This window comes from Mustelus asterias, chromosome 16 (assembly GCF_964213995.1).
Source record: "Mustelus asterias chromosome 16, sMusAst1.hap1.1, whole genome shotgun sequence".
Taxonomy (NCBI): domain Eukaryota; kingdom Metazoa; phylum Chordata; class Chondrichthyes; order Carcharhiniformes; family Triakidae; genus Mustelus; species Mustelus asterias.
In genome coordinates, this window is record NC_135816.1 from 31,795,166 (window position 1) to 31,814,961 (window position 19,796).

Below are 19,796 nucleotides of genomic sequence, written 5' to 3' on the forward strand. Positions count from 1 at the left end.
AAGAGATCCCCTCTCATTCTTCTAAACTGGTGAATACAGGCCTCGTCAACCCAATATCTCCTCATAAGAAAGTTAGGGAAGAGCAACGGACAATGAAGGAATAAATGATTTTAAGAGAAGAAGGCGGCAGTGAGGGGATGTGATGCTGGTGGGGGGGGGGGGGGGGGAGGGGGGATATCAGCAAGAAAAGTAAAATTTAAAAATCCAGAATGGACAATGCCTCAAACTGGTTGCATGCAATGATCTTGAGGGGTTAATCCCAGCAGCAAAGCTTCTGTTTGTTTTCTGAAAGGCAAATTGGAGACTATTTCATTCCCAAAAATGAACGTATGATAATCCAATCCTTTAGATGTCTCCGAAGAGACTAGGCTGGTGCTCGCATCCAGCTCACATATCTCTGGGAGTAAATACAGCATCAAGGGTGAGAATTTCCTCAGAAAGAGGAAACAAAAGCAGCAAGGTCTTAGTCCTCTGATAGAAAATCTTCTGCAGGAAACCTAGCTGGATTTTCCATTCACTCAGACAAAACCATCCTCGATGTTGTGTTTTTTTCACTATAATGTAAATAAGTGATGGGATTTGTAAGTTATCTGCTTTTAGGTTGAATTCACTGACGGTTCTATCCACCGGAATGTGCCATATATTTTTTCATATGGAATAGTCTGACGGCATGAAGATCAAACACTTTCACTTGTTTGTTCTTTCTGAGTGCAAAGCTGGCAACTAGCCTGCCTCCTTTCCCCTTTCCCCCCTCCCCCTCTCCCCCCCCTCTCTATTCTGATGGGAATTTCTTCATCATCTTTGTAAATTTTTTTCAGGCTTCTGATACTTTGTTCCCAGTGTTTTCTTTGTGCTGATGCCCTTGGCATCGAGCGAGACATGAATGAGAAACTAGGTCATGTTTCCTGGTCCTTATATCGGAAAGGAAGTACAGTGGGTCCCACACTAACAAAGCACACTGTGGTGACGAAATGTTCCGCCTTCGGAGAAACCACAAAGTGCTCATGTTAGAATTTCAAAGGTTAGCTCCAAATACCAAAAGGCCAAATAGTGCATAGATATTCCCCATTCGCTCAGTCAGCTTTTCTTAAAAAAAAAACATATTCTATTTCTTTTTCCTTTTTTTTAAAGTTCGCCTCAAGTTTGCAGCATCTCCTAATCATTTGTTTTCTGTCTAGCAGTGACAGCCCCCATGATTGTGGCTTGGGGGCGGCACAGTGCCACAGTGGTTAGCACTGTTTGTTGCCTCAGTGCCAGGGACCCAGTTTCGATTCCCCAGCTTGGGTCACTGTCTGTGTGGAGTCTGCACGTTCTCCCCGTGTCTGCGTGGATTTCCTCCCACAGTCCGAAAGACGTGCTGGTTAGGTGCATCAGCCATGCTCAATTCTCTCTAAGTGTACCCGAACAGTGTCAGAGTATGGAGACTCGAGGATTTTCACAATAACTTCATTGCAGTGTTAACGTAAGCCTACTTGTGACACTAATAAACTTAAACATTTAAACTTCTCAGTTGGAAGTTAGGAAGTGTACAGGAGTGATGTGGGTGATGTGCCCTTTCATTGTCCCTTCCTCTTTTGAGAAGAACTTTCACCACTCCATGCCTCCTCCAGAGCAGGTCCACATGTGTGGACTCACCACATCTCAGCCCTTAGCTTTCTCTAGTGCTTTGGTGAATAATTACATTTCATTTAAAATGAAGGATTTTTTTCTTTATTTCTTCAAATACTGACAGCATTTAAAAACAAAGAGATTATTAATCTTCTGTAATCCTTTAACCCAGTTGGATTCTTATTTAAGACAGAGATAGATAGGTTCTTAATTGGTAAAGGAATCAAGGGTTATGGGGAAAAAGTGGGAGAATGGGGTTGAGAAACTTATCAGCCATGATTGAGCTGACTCGACGGGCCGAATGGCCTAATTCTGCTCCTATATTTAATGCTCTTATGGATGGTCCTTCCTCTTGCTTGACCGATCCGAAGCAGTTCAAGTGACCAATACATTATCATACTCCTTTCCAGGGAGGATTGCATGGGAAAAAAGGAGATATAGTGCAAGTCAGGAGAGCCTCAATCTTCCTTATGGATCTGGAGGAGTACTCCGACAAAGTGGGAAATCTCACCATCAATTGTTGTGTAATTTTTCTAAAATGGACAGAATGCTAGAAATGTTTGCTATCTGAGAACAGCTGCCACTGAGAATGTAGATAGATTTGAAAACCTTGCAAATTGTTTTATTGTAGGGTAAAAAGAAAAGGAGGAAACGAGAAAAGCAGCAAGACTCTGATCCAGGTACGGCGATTTTTCACCTCATGACTTGTGCTTGTTGTTGACGTATGATTGTGTGTCTCATTTGGTTGCAGTGTGAAACCATGTGCATCTGTGGAAGGAAATCGCATTGTGCAACATTAGCAAGCCAATGTATCCATGATATTTGTTTAAGCTTTTGTTTTTTCTAGCCATTTCACTAATGGTTACTGCCTTCATTACAATAGCAGCCAGAAGAATTTTGTACCAATGTTAAGTACTAACACTTAGCACAATTACACCATCCCCTGCACTGCCCCCCACCCCCCACCCCAAAGACGGAATACCAATTTGCAATAACTTGAAGCAGAAAGTTAGGAGTGTGCTACAAGACTGTTCAACACAGTTACGAGGGGGAGCATTATTTTACATCATTAATCACCGAAGAAAATTTCAACGATTTGCAGGTATTTGGCCTTTTGACTAAGATCAACCGTCAGATCAAGCCCAAGATGGGCTGTAATGTCTTATCTTGTCAGCTTGGATCTTGTTTGTCTCTCTTTTGGGGACCATGAATTAGATTCAATTGGATTTTGAATTTGGTTTTTGGAGCAAGGAATGGATTTGGGTTTACCCGGTCCACTCTGAACATTGGCTTTGTAACTTTAAGAAGGGAGTAAAAAATTTTTAAAAATTATTTGCAGACCTTATGAGCCTTTACATTTGTGGCTGTCTTGAAATAAAGTATTTGGGTGCTATGTAAAGTAATTTTGCCATAGTTTACACAGCAAGCTCATTGTGATCATTCTAGCAAGGGATAAACTATAAGCCAGACAGGCCTCAGGAGAATAAACTTCGAGTGGCTATTCAGGCAAGGCAGCATCATCATCAGAAGTGCTGATTTATTATACAGTTTACAGGAGGTCCCCCCGCTGTTTTTGAAGATGGCAAAGGGACAGGTTGTGTTCTGGATGTAAACTGTTACCCGGGCAGAGCACAGTAAAAGAAAACTGGGTGGAGAAGCTTGCAAGGTCTGTAACGGAGGCCACCCAATTCTCTCTCCATTTCAAGGTTTCAAATAATGGAAGAAGATTCAGTTATTCTGCTGTAACTGATCATCCGATGCTTGAGTTTTCTTTCTACAATCCACCCTGGCATCAAAAGTGAAAATCCACCACCAGCCCTCACCCCACCTCCACCCCACAAGTATTTGGTTAACTTTTCTAATTATTTGAAGAGGCGAAATAAGCCAGAGGGGCTGTGTGTCGTCTCTTTGTCATGATAAAGCATTTCAACGTGATTTACACCTTTGGGTGGTGCATCCTTGAACAATAGTAAAAGGACTTATCAAGTGCTTGTTCATGAAGTGAATGCTCACTTACCTTGTACTTTGACACAGAACTATGCAGCATTGTATTGTATACCCTAGGGGACTAAATTTGACTGTCTTCTGCACTTCCCTCTCTTGGAATATTTTAGGTTTATCTGGTGTCTGTAACTTGAGAGGATGCCAGTTGTAATGCTGACAAGAGTTTTATTTGCCTGTGGGGGGGAGGGGGGGTGCACGGAGGAGAGAAGCTTCTTCAAATTATAAGCAGGGCTTGTTCAGAAATTCTGTGGGGCTTTTTTTCGAGAATAATTTAAAGTATTTTAATGTCTTCTTTTGAGATAGAAAAGGTTTAAATTGAAAAAGAGACTCTGCCTTTAAAATGAAAGAAGAAAACTTCAACAAAGTATATCGGGTGATGCTGACGTGTACCACAGTGTTAACCCCTGCGCACGTGCACACACACACTGACATAAGACAGACACCATTTGAGAGTGACACACACACACAAACAAACAGGCAGAAACACAGAGGCAAACTTCCAATTCCTCATAGAAACTGATGCATGGCAGGAAGATTTTAACTTGTTGATCTGGGGAAACAGCTGGTGAGGGAGGGGACATCCTGGTAGGCTGAAATCTTATCATCGTTCACGCCAGCGGGATTTTCCCATCCCACTGCAGTGAACAGAGATTAGGCTGGCGGCCAAATTCTCTGACCTTGCTGCAGCGAGAGCGTGGCATGAACGGCAGGTAAGATCCCACCAGTAGTTTTCCTGCAGGCTGATTCGTGATGCAAAGCGATGCCAACAGCACGGGTTCAATTCCCGTACCAGCTGAGGTTATTCCTAAGGGCCCCGCCTTCTCAACCTTGTCCCTCGCCTGAGGTGTGGCGATCCTCCGGTTTAATCACCGCCAGTCAACTCTCCCCCTCAAACGGGGAAAGCAGCTTATGGTCATCGAGGAACTATGGTGACTTTACCTTTTACCCCACCTGGGTTCCACCATTTTGACAGGTGCGTCTCCCAGTCTGGTTGGAAGTGCTTGAGAAGCTGCAGGTAAATCCAAAACCAGACTTGGGATGATGGTGGGGGTCTGCCAAGGACTCATGGGATTAGGGAGGGAGGTCAGAGACCTCATGGACAATGATGGCTTGGAGGTCGGATACCCCAGTAGCGTTGGGATCAGAAGGCTAGGTGTCGGGAAGTTTGATCGCAAGGAGTTGATGAGGTTGGTATGCTAGATGCAGCAGGCAAATGGGAGAGGCATCTACCCGCTGGATCCAGCACTTCCTCCCCCTTTGTAACTGCTGGAATTTCCAAAGCCCAAGAAACTCGGCTGATCAGTTAATTTAAAAATTGTACATTAAGGTGAGGCAAACAGCTTTATATGATAAAATATTGAAATTGACAGCCTGACTCCTGGGACTGATTTGTGGGATTGGGATTCAGATTTTTAATACTTTAACCTCCCACCCAACCCACTTAGGGCAGCTTTTTGGAGCTAATGTACCCCCCATGTATAAATTTATTTACTGGTGTCACAAGTAGGCTTACATTAACACTGTGACGAAGTTACTGTGAAAATCCTCTAGTTGCCACACTCCGGCGCCTATTCGGACACACTGAGGGAGAATTTAGCATAGCCCATGCACCTAACCAGCACTTCATTTGGACTGTGAGAGGAAACCAGAGCATCTGAAAAAAACCCATGCAGACACGAGGAGAACGTGCAAACTCCGCACAGACAGTGACCCAAGCCAGGAACCGAACCCGGGTCCCTGGCACTGTGAGGCAGCAGTGCTAACCACTGTGCCACCTCATATATACATGAGCAAGGACATGTACAGCTATAGGGACACAGAAAGACAAATGCACACACTGGCAAGCACACTAAGTGACAGAAATATAGGCAAATACAACCAGACAGAGAGAAAAATCAATCCTCATTTTAAGCCTAGTTCAAAAAAAAAGTCTTCATGAAGAAAACCCTCATTTTTAAAAAAAGTAAGTATCACTCGTACATTTCATTCAGCCTTTGAAGATAATTACCCCTTCTCCAAAATCATTGATCAAACTTTGATGGCCAGGATTTAATGAATCTTGAAAATGACACTTAAAACAGAATTAAGGTTGTGTTCAGCTTCTTTGGTATTTGTGGTTTGGCTCCCATTGCTGTTCTATTATTTTATTTTTAGTCTCACAGACATTTCCATTTATAAAATTAGGCTGCATGTGCAAGTTTTCCGATCAGAATGAGTTGCATGTGCAAGCTGTTCTTTCCTTCCGAGATGTTTTAAGATATTTAAATGTCCTTAGTGGCCGTGTGACCTGAAACACTTTTCCAGCATTGTAATCAGTTAAAGCTGATGGAACTTTGATTTTCACCATTGGTATTGTGTGAAATGGGGGTGGGGGGGAGGGGGTGGGGGAGTGCACACTAAGTTTGTCAAACCACTGTCACTGTCCTTCCCTCAGTATACAACAAGGAATTCTGTAGCAGTTATTTTGAATGGGTTAGGGGCACAGTTTAAAAGTTAGGGGGTCTCCCATTTAAAATGAGGAATTTCTTCTCTCGGTGGGGGAGGGGGGGTCATTAATCTTTGTTCATAAGTTCATAAGTTATCGGAGCAGAATTAGGCCATTCGGCCCATTGAGTCCGCTCCACCATTCGATCATGGCTGATATACTCCTCATCCCCATTTTCCTGCCTTCTTCCATAACCCTTCAACCCATTACCAGTTGGAATTCTCTTCCCCAGGGAGCAGTGGAAGCTGGGTCTCTGAAAATATTCAAGGCTGAGTCCGACAGATCTACAAGGGACTGGAGGGTTTTGGGAGGACGGGAAGCAGGAAGGAGAATGGAGCTAAGGCCACGATCAGAGCAGCCATGATCTTTGTGAACTGGTGTGCCGAATGGCAAAAATAGAACCTCACCGGTGTTGGAAATGGGGCGGCTGCAGCATTGATATGCCCAGTGGCCATATCAATCACATTTTGAATAATGATTCCCCTTTATTTTCCTGACATGAAATAGAACTCAATTCATCTAGCATTCATCCCAAAGAAATTTACCCATGAGCATTACAAGCCAAAGCACCTGATCGCTCACTCATGTAACAGTTCCTTATGTTAACCCAAGCGTTGCATTTCATCAAGCGATTGAAGCACAGGGTGAGATGTGGCTATCTCAGTTGAACCTGACTGCACTTTACCCTAATTTATTTTCCAGTAAATGTAGACAGTGCACCCTGGGCGTATTTCTTTCCTTCCCTGTCCTATAGGCCAATTGGAGCTCCATTCTTACCAGTTGGGATCAGCTAAGTCAGCACAGACCAGCAATGAAACCTGAGATATTTCTGGTTTGTCTGAGTTATTACCCGCCACACATTTACTCACAGAGCCATCCTCTATTTTTACAATTTCTTGCGGGAGTGGGCAGGGTGGCAAGGTTTGCCGGATTAGTTTCAGCTTTCAGTGATATACTTCATCCAGGCAAAGCTTTGCTTTATCTGAATACTGTGGCATCCTCTTTTTGCAAAGATATCGAGGTTATTTTTTGCTTTGCTCTTTTTTAACATTTAATTTCATAACACCTTTTGTATTTGTTTAATTCAGCACCTTTACATGTGGTAAAAGGCATACACACTTTGCTTAGAAGTAAAATGTTTGGCTTACTAAAACAACCTTCAAATTGTCTCTTTGTAACGTCAAGTTACTTTGTCTGTTCAATTATTGTAACAGTTGCTATAACATCTATTGCTTTCTTTGCTTTTTTTTTCTATTTTCTTTCATGCCTTCCTTGCCCGTCCTTGCCACATATTTTGCTTTCTTTTTTTTGTTTCTTTTGTTTTTTTTTGTTCAGATCCAAGCTCTCCTAAGAAATGCCGGGCACGCTTTGGCCTTGACCAACGGACAGACTGGTGCGGCCCTTGCAGGTGTGTATTTTGTTGCCTAACAGTCTGCGTTAGCCAATCTTGTTGCCAGGTGCTTCTACCTCCAGTCTTGCAAGACCTTCAGATCAGTGCACCTCTCAAACTGCGTGCAAATATTTCAAAGAGGGGCCTATGTTGGCTTAGCTTGCGGGGGGTTATGTGAAGCGCACGTACCTTTTTATCTTTGCTGAACTACACTACAAAGCATTTTGAGCGAATTGCGTTCAAAAGAAAAGTTTTTGTTTACTTCACACTAACAGATTCAAAAAAACCACAGTATCTCAGAACTCTGCCGCCATCTTGATTTTGTGGCCATAATATTGGATGTTATTTCAATTTGCCTCCCGTACAGTGTTGTGCTTGGTATCTTCTTTAGGGCAGAGTCTCTTGTTCAAAAGGTATGCTAGTTTGGATGCACAGTCTGAAAAGGCCTGCAACGTGTGAAAAAAAGATGCAATCTCTTGAAAGCCCAAATTCTCTTTCCTGGTTGAATATTCTGTGGTGGACCTGCTGTTGCTTCTCTGGCTCACCTGGATTGCGTACTAACTCCATTTTTTTTTTACAAATTGTGTTCCTCTATTGTTGTTTTTGTTTACTCCACACTAACAGATTCAAACACCGCAATGATGTGCCGCCCATTGTTCGAGCTTGATCTACAATAGATGCGGTGTCTCCCCTGCAGGTACCCATAATTACTCTATCTTTAACCGGCTTGACATTTCTTTTTAATTACAATTTTTTTTTGACAAAACCTTTCTTACCTGTTCTGTGGAGGCTTCGTCGAAGGAGATTGATTGCCTTACGGAGAAAGCATTTGGCACGGCTTTTTTTTAGCTGAGGTGGGGGAAGAGACAAAAGTTAGAAGAGTCACACATACATTTCCATCACGGTGACATTGTGGTCAAGTGTCATTGTGGTGTCGATAACAAATGATGTCACGGCAACAATTCTTGCAAACAAGCCGGCAACAAAAAAAAGGTTTGCCAAAGGCCTCTTCACCCAGGATGACCTTCCTTTAATGTAATTGTAGACAGTCACACGATGGAGTTACATTGGCACTGGTCAGGAGCAGTGTGGGGATGGGAGAGGAAATGGGCCTCTGTAAATACATTAACAAATCTGTAGGAATAGAATGAAAGGTATAAGAAGGCAAGAACCTGACACGTGAGGAATGTATTTAACATCCATATAAAATGCAGTTCTATTTTCACGAGAAATGTGCTGCAGCTTCAGGTAAGGCTTTTGATAAGATCCCACAAAAGAGGTTAGTAAACAAAGTTATGGTGAATGGGATTGGGGGTTAATATACTGCCATGGTTTGAGAATTGGTTGATGCCCGGAATACAGAGAGTAGGAATAAACGCGAGATTCTCAAGTTGACAGGCTGTGACCAGTGGGATACTGCAAAAATCAGGCCCCAGCTATTCATAATCTATTATCAATGATTTGGATGCGGGGACCAAGTGGAATATTTCCAAATTTCCTGATGACACAAAACTAGACAGGAATGTGAATTGTGAGGAGAATGCAAATTCATTTCAAGGGGATTTAGTCTGACCTAAGCGAGTGAGCAAGAATGTAGCGGATGGAATATATTGTGGAAAAAAAAGTGAAGTTATCCACTTTGGTAGGAAAAACAGAATGCAGATTATTTTTTAAATGATGAGAGATTGGCACATGATATGTTGGCCTTTATTGCAAGAGGATTTGAGTACAGATGTAAAGATGCGTTGCTGCAATTGTACAGAATCTTGGTGTATACAGTTTTGGTCTTCTTACCTAAGAAAGTTGCCACAGAGGGAGTGCAATGAAGGTTCACTAAACAGATCATTGGGATAGCAAGATTGTTCTCTGAGGAGAGATTGAAGAAACTCGGCTGTACTCTCCAGAGTTTATAAGAATGAGGGGTGATCTGACTGAAACATACAAAATTCTTCCAGGACTCGACAGGATACTTGCAGGAAAGATGTTTCCCAGGGGTGGAGGACTAGAACCAGGAGACAGAGTCTCAGAATGAGGGGTAGATCATTTAGAACTGAAATAAGAAGGAATTTCTTCATTCAGAAGATAATAAATCTTTGGAAAACTCTATCCCAGAGGTTTATGGAGGCTCAGTCATCAAGTATGTTCAAGACAGAGACTGATAGATATCTAAAGAGTAAAGGCATCACGGGATATGGGGATAGTGTGGGAAAATGGCATTGAGGTTGAGGGTCAGCCATGATCTGTTGAGTGGAAGAGGAGGCTTGGGGTGTCGAAAGGCCTACTCCTGCTCCTATTTCCTAAGTTCAGGAGAATCAGAACAGATATTGTTGCTGGAATTTTACCGCCTGGCCTGCCCAAGGCTCGTACAATCCTGCCCGAGGCCAATGGAGAATGCCGTTCCGCGAGCCTTGCCCGCCCTGATTCTGGGGCAGGCGAGACAGTAAAATTCCAGCCTGTGTTTAAGGCAATGCTGCCCATCGTATTCACTGCCCTGATCCGCAATATCAATTTGCACCATTTTGTCCTGTGAGTTAAGTGCGGGAGAACGTTTTTTTTTAAATAGTCAGGTGATGTTACTGCGATGTTTGTGATATGATAGCTATGAATGTATTGGAAATATTTGTAGTTATGTGACTGCATAAGTCACTGTGGTTGATTAGATGTAAGCTTTTTATATATAATTGTAAGTTGGGGGGTGGGGATCAGTGCTGACTCTTCACGTGGTCATTGCATCACATCAGCTAAAATGAGGGGCTAATTTTTTTGTTTGGGTCCGGAGGCGCATTTTGGTGCGTGAATGGCCATAGTTTAAAGTTTTTAAAAAAGTTTATTTATTAGCATCACAAGTAGGCTTACATTAACACTGTAAGAAGTCTCACAACACCAGGTTAAAGTCCAACAAGTTTATTTGGTAGCGTGAGCTTTCGGAGCGCTGCTCCTTCCTCACCTGAGAGATGAGCAGCGCTCCGAAAGCTCGTGATTCCAAATAAACCTGTTGGACTTTAACCTGGTGTTGTGAGACTTCTTGCTGTGCCCACCGCAATGCAACGCCGGCATCTCCACATCATGACTACATTAACACTGCAGTGAAGTTACTGTGAAAATCCCCTCGTCGCCACACTCCGGCGCCTGTTCGGGTACACTGAAGGAGAATTTAACATGGCCAGTGCACCTAACCAGCACGTCTTTCAGACTGTGAATCATAGAATCATAGAAATCCTACAGTGCGGAAGGAGGCCATTCGGCCCATCGAGTCTGCACCGACAACAATCCCACCCCAGGCCCTACTGTGGGAGGAAACCGGAGCACCCAGAGGAAACCCACGCAGACATGGGGAGAACATGCAGACTCCACACAGACAGTCACCCAAGCCTGGAATCGAACCAGGGTCCCTGGCACTGTGAGGCTCCATTGCTAACCACTGTGCCACTGTGCTTCGAGGAAATCCGATTTTCCTCCACATTTCTGATCCCGCACCGTTTTCTGCAGGCCTTTTTATCTGTCAGGAATGCCTAGGGTGCAAAATGCACAGCCATCCCCTGCTGGGGTCAAATTCTCCATTTTCAATGTGAGGTGAAAATGGAATTTCCTCCCGCATTCCATTTTCATTGCAGGGCTTTGAAGCCCTTTGAAAGCACGGCAGGTTTGAGAACCCATGAAGCAAATGGAAAGCCTGCTGAGGAGATGAGAATATTCTGAGAGGTAAGTGTAAGAGGCTTCAACACCTTCAAATGTCACTCTTATATGTAGATGTGTTTTTAACACAGTGAATCATCATGGAGATCTGTCCTGCAAAGATAGGTTGACCCTTAATTGACCAGCACTGAGTAATTTTTCACCTGTATTACAGTACTTTTTTCAATGGAGAAAGCAACATGTAGTTTTTTTAAAAAATCCAAACAATGTCATCTGCTGTCAAGTTTTTGCATTCTGATTGAATTGTCCTTGCAGATCAGACAGTTAAAAAAACCCTGCTTCTGAATATAGAAAAAAAAATATCTGCACTTGCTCCTTGCCCCCGTTCCACCGCACCCCCACCCCCCGGGGTTAATTGACAGGCATTCTGCTTTCAAATGGAAATGGATATCTGTTCTGTCCCTGGAACTATAAACAGTTCCATTAATAATGCTTGGCTGGGTTTCAAAAGCTTCAACTCAGTTCAGCAATTTCCCTCATGGATCTAAGAACAATTGAAATTTTTAGGAACTTATGATAATCGACAATGTTTGTAATAACTGGAAGCGACTCGATGTGGCTCCAGTTACAGAAACAGCACGCAGGTCTGCTCTCTTCTCCTCCCTGGCTCCAACTGAACCCCTCCCAGTAACCAAGATGTGTGCCTTCGCTCCCGATTAGCCCGGCTTCCTGGGCTTCCTTTCCATAATGCCTAGCCTGATCATGTGGCCCACAAAGGATCGCCCCTTAAATTACCACACTCCTTCCCCTCTAACTCTTGAGTCCACCTTTGTGCAAAAATAAAAGAGATATACCAATACACATAAGCATACAGACACAATATCATATTAGAGACACCAAAGGAAAGTCCATTCACAAAGTCACTTGGTCCGGAGACTTTTGGACTATTGCAAAATGCCACAACTCTTTACAAGGTCCTTCAGAAACCAATGACTCCTGTCCGATAAAAGACAAACTCATCAGCTCAGGAGCAAGGTGCCTTCTTGCGCCATGGCCACAGAAGCCTGAGTCTGCCTTGGCTCCACAATGGCCACAGGTATCCCTGGTTCCATAGTCGGTACACATGTATCAACATCTGTTTGTCCTCTGGGTCAGGCCCAGCTCCCTTCCTGGCACCCAGGCTGTTCCACCAGCTTTGTTTCTATCCATGACTAGGTCGTCAACCTCAAATGCTGTGTCTCCTTTCTTTGAAACATCGTATTCTTTCTCGGAGGCTTGCCTAACCTCTATCCTCCCTGGCAACCCTGGAAACACCAAATCCAAGCGGGTTCGTAGGCATCACCCCATTAACAATTCAGCTGGCACAACCCAGTGGAAGCATTTGGCATAGTGTTATACCATAACAAGGAACTTGTCAAGCATAAACTCAGTGGCTTCTGGGCTTGCTTCTTCATAGAAGCTTTAAATGTTTGTACGGCTCGCTCTGCCAAGCCATTCAAGGCTGGGTGGTAAGGAGCTGACCAAATTTGACCTCACAAACTGGTGGAAATCCTCAGCTGTAAATGCTGTGCCATTGTCAGACTCTAAGACCTTAGGGAATCCATGGATGGCAAAGATCTGCCACAACCTGTCAATGGTGGCTGTGGCCATAGTAGACTGAAATAGCTGGATATCTAACCATTTTGAATGCGCATCAACTACGATAAGGAGCGTCTGTCCCATGAACGGTCCAGGGAAGTCTACGTGCAAAAGCGACTACAGCCGGCCCGGCCATTCCCACAGCTGCATATTTGCTGGTGGCGACATTGACTGCTGGGTCTGTCAGCTCGGACACTTGCTGACCATTCTTTCAATCTCCTTGTCGATGCCAGGCCAGCAGACATAGCTTCGGGCAGTGACTTCATCCTGCTCTGCCCAGGGTATGCATCATGCAGCTCCTGTATTAAAGGTGGTGTCCCCTTGGGTGGCACTATAACATGGGCCCCCCCCACAATAACACACCATCCTCACATGTTATCTCCATCCTGCTTTGTAGAAAGGGTCTGACTTGTCAGAATAGCACCATCTTCTTAACTTTGGAGAGCAATGGATCCCTCGCGTCCAGGACTTTATATTGGTAACTGAGGCCAGCAATGTCTCTGGAAGCTGCAACGCCAGCACCATTTCTTGTAGAACAGGAGGCGACTGAGTGCATCCCTGGTCTATGCTAGAAGGGATGGTTGTACACAGCTAACAGCAAAGTCCATCTTTGTACCCTCGCAGAGGCAATAGGTGAGACAGACTTATCCTCTCGGAATAACTACAACAGTGGCTTGTGATCGATACAATGGTGAAGTGTCTCCCACACATATATATATATATTAATGAAACTTCGCAGCATTGATTACAGCAAGACTCTCTTTGTCAATTTCTTCACAGCATTGGATAAGGTTCTTGATGCAAATACAATTGGCCTCTCTATTCCACCTGACATCTTGTGGGAAAGGACTGCTCACACTCAATATAGCAATGCATCACAGATAAATACCAACAGTTTGGTGGGATCAAAATGTACGAGTAGTGTTGATAACTGTAAGGCTTGCTTTATTTTAGCGAATGCCTCTTTTTGTGCCTCACCCTATTTCCATCACTGTTGCTTCTTCAGGAGCTGGTGTAATAGGGCCAGAGTCATGGACGCAGGAATCTTCCACAATAATTTACCATCCCTAGGAAAGACTTTGACTCTGTGATATTACTAGGCTGTTGTAATTCTTTAATAGCTTTCACCTTGTCCTCCAGGGGGTGGAAACCCTTGACATCTACTTTGAAACTGAGGTTCGTAACCTCATCCACTTGAAAGGTGCTTTTCCCCCGTGCTCCTTGGGGGACGCTCCTGTCAGTAGAACATCACTGAGTATACCACCACTTTGTAACAGGCTTTCCATAGTGCACTGGAAAATGGCTCAGGCCGACAAGACGCCAAATGGCAATCAGGTGTACTGATGTAACCTGTTGTGGGTGTTAATGGTGACCAACATTTGGGCATCTTCACCGAGCTCCAGCTGTTGGTATGCATGATCTAAATCTAGCTTGGTGTATTTAAGGCCTCCTGCTAATTTTGCTTCGAGGTCCTCTATGCTTGGAATGGCGTATTGGTCTATCTGGCCTCCTCGGTTCACAGTTAACTTGTAGGCTGAATTTTACCGCCCCGCCTGCTTCGGAAATCAGAGTGGGCAAGGGGCGGAGCATGGAAAGGTCCATTGGCCTTGGGCAGAATTTTACAGTTTTGGAACGAACGAGGCCGTAAACTCCTGCCCACAGTCTCCACGGATTGTTACAGTGCAATCTGGCTTCAAAATAGGGACTGTGGACGCAGCCTATTCTGAAAAATGTGCTGGGTTTATGACACCTAAGTCTTCCAATCCTTTCAACTCCACTTCCACTTTATGGAGAAGTGCGTAAGGCACTGGGTGGGCTGAAAAGAATTGAGGTGTAGCCTCGGGGTTCAAGTAAATTTTGGCTTTAGCCTCTTTTATTCTACCCGGTTCCTCTGGAAAACTTCTGAGTATCCGCACAGGAGCTGCTGAAAACCTCCATCCCGGACATTCAATATCTCCAGCCAGTCGAACTTTATCTGTTCCAACCACTCTAAACCTATTAGACAAGGTCTGTCACCCTCAATCACCAGAACTAGTAACTGTGCTGCCTGAGTTCAATAGGATACCGATACTACAGCTGTCCCTACTTTCTACAGCATCCCCCCTGTATAGGTTGATTAAATGGCCTCAGAACAACTCAACCTCTAGGGTTGCCGCCCTTTCTGGAGGTATCTGAACCGATGTTCACTTATGACTGTGGCCGTTGCTCCAATGTCAACTTCCATCTTCAGGGGTCTGCCATTGACCATCAGGACAATCTCGATAGGTGGTAACCTCTTGAGTTGGAGCTGGTTTAATATATAAGTTTCAAAATCCTTCCTGGGCTCCTCAGCCATTTGGTTTAATGGTATTATCTTAACCATCATTTTTTTTCGTATGTTCTGTACTGCCCGTTTTACTCTGCTCCAAACCTGCAAATGACCCTTTCTCTTGTAGTGAAAACATGTAAAGTTTTTGCACCAATTGCTCTCCTCCACACCGAAAACATGCTTCCATCCCTGGTGCTGTACCTCCCCTCTCAGGTTCTGCTGCTGGGCTGTTCCTTGCAGCAGCCGTTTCCCGCCACAAGTGGCACGCCTTCTACTTCACTCATGTCTTGCTCCATCACCTGGGCATCTCTACAGCTTTTTCCAAAGAGATTTTAGTCTCAGCCAGCAGCTTTTGCTTTGCACTGTGCGGCTGTTGATCCCGCAGACCAAACAGTCTCTCAACATCTCCCCAAAGCTGGCCGAAATCATAGTGCTCTGCTAAACATAGCAGTCTGGCCACGAACCTGGAGACAGTCTCCCCTGATCTCTTCACAGCAGAATTAAACTTATAACTCAACACGTTGATTGAAGGTCGGGGGTTAAAATGGTCTTTGACTAGTCTCACTATTCGATCAAAAATCTTTGTGTCCGGAGCTTCAGGTGATGTTAGGCTCCTCACCAGGCTGTGAGTAGTATCACCTTTTGTTTTTCCTCCATACTGGTTTCATTAGCCACAAACAAATAACTCAACTTTTTGATATATTGCCCCCAGCTCTGAATCAAATTATCCTAGCTTCCTGATTAAAGGCACCTTAAGGGCATCTGTACTTTTTTCTTCTTGGCTTCAGTGATCACTTTCCTCCCCCTCTAACTGTACGCTGCGATCTCTCGATAACTGACATAGTTTTTCCTCGTCGCCAGTGTAATAACTGGAGGTTACTCGATTGGCTCCAACACAAAAGGGTTTGTTAAACTATGATAACTTTACACTATAGGATCTGACAGAAACATCGCACAGGTCAACTCTCTTCTCCCTGGCTCCAACTGTATTCCTCCAAGTCACCAGGATACCCTCCCGATTGGCCCGGCTTCCCGCGCTTCCGTTCCATAGGGCTCGGCCTGATCACATGGCTCGCAAAGGATTTCCCCTTAAAGGAGCCGCATTTCCTCAATATCTATGGTGTGGTTTCTTGTTTGTTTACAAACCTAATAGGCACTTAAAGTATTATATTTTTTTTCCCTTGAGTTTTTAGATCAATTATCAATTAGGGTTTTCTTGGATTGTTCGAGGTTTAATGTTTTTCTAAGCATTTTGTGGCACCTGAGAACTCTGCATAATGTATACCTTGGAGGATATAAGGGAGCATAGAGTGGCAGAGGATGGCATGGAGGAATGTGAGGTAGCATTGGGGGAATATGAGATGGCATAGGGTGGTATAGTCTTTTAAAAATGTGGTGAGCTGGGCTGCTGTGTTGGAGAACGTGGGCCTTCTAACCGGCTCACCTCCACTTATTACACACTCCATTGTGGCTCAAACATGCACTGTAAACCCAACCCATGTTAAAAGATCAAAATCCTTATAAAGTCACACATGGGTTGGGTGCACACAGATCGGGTTCTCCTGAGCACAGACAAAGATTCAGCCCTGGGGACGGGATTTTACAGCCTCTCGCAGGAGATTTCCGTTGTTGGACCCTCGCCCGCACCGATTCCGTGGCGGGAAAGGTGGTAGAGTTCCGGCCTAGATCTCCAGGACATCAGAGACCAATTGCCACAGCACTGGCACTACATGTGGTTACTCCTGGATACAGCCCCTTCAGCCTGTTCCACTATTGAATTAGATCGTGACTGATCTATATATCAACCCTATTAATCATTCAACCTCAGACTTAAAATTTTAAGGGGAAGAAAATTCCAGGTTTTTCTCTACCCTTCTTGATGTCACTCCTGATGGTCAACGTGAAGTTGTTCCGGGTTACCCCAGCATCATTGATCACTTTAAACAGTTCAATTAGATCACCTTTCAACTGTCTAAACATAAACAAGCCAAGATTACAGACTTCATAATTTAACCCATTGATCCTTGGTATATTCTGGTGAATCTCTGCTGTATCCTGAACCAATACCTGGATGCAATACTGCAGATGGGGCCTGATCAGGTCTCTGTATGACTGAAGCATTCTTACTGCAAGCCCTGTGAGATAAAGCAATCAAATCCATTAGTCTTTTCTGATCACTTGTTGTAACTGTGCACCAAAATTTAACAAATTATCAATCCGGACACCTAAATCCCTTTGTTCTTCCTCAGCTGTTGAGTCTCTCACCATTAAGGAGATATTCCAATTTGTCATTCTTTGAAAACAAAGTGAATGAACCCACGCTTACACATTGCGTTACACTTACACTCACTCACATTGAGTTCCATCTGCCATAGTTTTTCCCACTCACATTATTTACATCCTCTAGTGTCCCATCTTTGTAATTTATTGTGTCCCCTAACTTAGTGCCCTGAAGGCATATCTGAGGCGGTTTTTAATGGAAGTGTGGGGAGTCTTGTCTGCCTGCTGGAGAGCCGGTGAGAACCTTTCATCGCCTCTTTCAGAGAAGGCGTGCTGAATTTAGTGCCACTCAGACAATTAACTGTACAGCAATAGACCTTCCCTGGGCAGAAGTCCCACCTGCTGGGAGTTGCCTGCCAGTTGGAAGATAGCAGAACTATTAGATGACAGCGCCACAGGAGAGGCACCTACCCGAGGCCTAGCATTGTCACTGGATTCCAGGCCAGAGGTGAGTGATGGTGGAGGGGTGGTTGGGGGGAGGGGAGGGGGAGGATGTTTGCAGCAAGGACAGAAGGGTAGCTCCCAGCGGGCCCCCTTCATTCCCAATACTGGGTCCCTCGATCAGGCATTGAGTTATTTTGAATGAGGGACCTTCATGGGAGTCTGCAAGCGACCTTGCAAGGGTTCACCTGCCGTGCTCCTGCATGATGAGCCCCCCGCCCCCAGTGGCAGGATAAGTCCCTTAATTCGGCATTAATTGCTCACTGAAGGGGCTTTCATTGGCAACAGGATGGGTAGGCAGTCCACAGCTCTTCCTGCTTTGGATTAAATCGGCCGTGGAGGCAGGAAGGCAACAGGGTTCCCACTTACAACCTTCCCATCTGACTAAAGCCCCCACCACCAAACTCATGGCATTAAATTCCACCTCTAGTATGTAATTAGAAATGTAGTAAGGTTTAGTATCCATTCAGAATAAAGCAGTAAGTGCAATCATAACTACAGCAAGATCATCATGGCATTGTGAAGTCATGCGATAGGGAAATGAAGAACAAAGTTTGGTCTTTGTAAAGTTAACAGAGCTCAGTCGAAGCAACAATAGGCTCAGCATTCAGCATCAGTGACATCTTGGTGAGGGAGACAAAATCACATCCAGGGTTCCCATTCCTGATTACTATCCATTGATTCTCCAGGAAAACAACCATGTGTACACAAGACAAGTGTGTACCTTGTTAACATCCATTGTCTCGATTCAGACATGAAGAATGTCCACTTCGCTGACGTACTGGAAGTTGGCAGCGTGTATGGACCTGTAATAACAGAAAGTGCGAGAAAAACTCAGTAGGTCTAGCAGCATCTATGGAGAGAAAAGCAGAGATAAAACTTTCGAGTCCAATATGAATCTTCTTCGGAAACATTGACCGGAATTTTCCGGTCCCGCCAACAGCGCATCCCTGCCGTGGGTTTCGCAGGAGCGAGGAGTGCATTCAACAGGAAACCCCGTTGACAACGGTGGGACCAGAAGATCCAGCCGCTGGCCAATGGCATGCCACCTCCACCGTAGCAAAACATGCACTGGATTGTGCAGAGAATTCTGCCCCTATGTTTCTCTCTCCACAGATGCTGCCAGACATACTGGCTGGGATTTTACCGGCACACCCACCCCAGAGAAGGCATTCTCCGTTGGCCTCAGGTGGGATCTTACGAACCTCGGGCGGATGTGCTGGTAAAATTCCGCCAACTGAATTTTTCCAGCATTTCTGTTTATATTTCAGACCTCCACGGTATTTTACTTTTACATGGACCTGTACTTCAGTGCAAGTCAGCATCTTCAAGGAAGGCAACTAGACCAATGGGAGAGGCTACAATTTCAATTCCTACCATGGATTCAATAAATCTGGTCATTTGTGGGCTTGTGCCCCAGGAAATAAAATTGATAGTCACAAAACCCCAACTAGTTGATAATGTCTTTCAGGGAAAGGAAACCTTTACTCCCTCCTGGTCTTGCCTATAAATGACTCTGCTCCGCCGTACATGATTAACCCGTAAGCCTCAATTTTGCAGTTGGCAATGAAGTGATGGAGCTCGTTGGTGACCTTACGAAAAGCTTCCCACAAGTATTTAGCAATCACTGTAGTGCAGATTCCCCTTTCCCAGAGCTAGTTTGCATATTGCACCAAATCAAGGGGAACTCCATGGGCGGGATTTTCTGGCCATGTTCGTCCTGAAACCAGAGAATCCCGCCCAGGGTCAATGGACCTTTCCATGGTTCACCACTCACCCGCTCCAATTCCTGTGGCAGGCGGGCCAGTAAAATTCCAGTTCATGTGTCCAACTGCAGTGAAGTCCATTAGTAGGGTAAGCAGCCAGTCACATCAAAGTATTCTCACAGACAGCAAGCCTGGAAGCTAAAAGCACTGAACTACTTGACTTTTAATTTAAAATTTCAGACCAAGAACTAAATTATCATTGGATTAAGATAGAAGCTAAAATAACATCAAACAAGCTTT

The 19,796-nt window shown here is 44.5% G+C and overlaps 1 protein-coding gene across 4 annotated transcripts in view; it reads left to right on the forward strand.

The window, feature by feature from the left end:
• Window positions 1-19,796, forward strand: part of tcf7 (transcription factor 7) — a 218,694-nt gene that overhangs the window by 188,136 nt on the left and 10,762 nt on the right. For 3 of the 4 annotated variants that reach the window (XM_078230839.1, XM_078230840.1, XM_078230841.1), the window contains 2 exons: window positions 2,240-2,288; window positions 8,112-8,184. In XM_078230839.1, the coding sequence (XP_078086965.1) occupies window positions 2,240-2,288; window positions 8,112-8,164 (102 nt within the window). In that variant the 3' untranslated portion in view covers window positions 8,165-8,184. Of the gene's footprint in view, window positions 1-2,239; window positions 2,289-7,432; window positions 7,506-8,111; window positions 8,185-19,796 lie in introns of all 4 variants that reach the window. The other variant, XM_078230842.1, reaches the window with a different exon arrangement.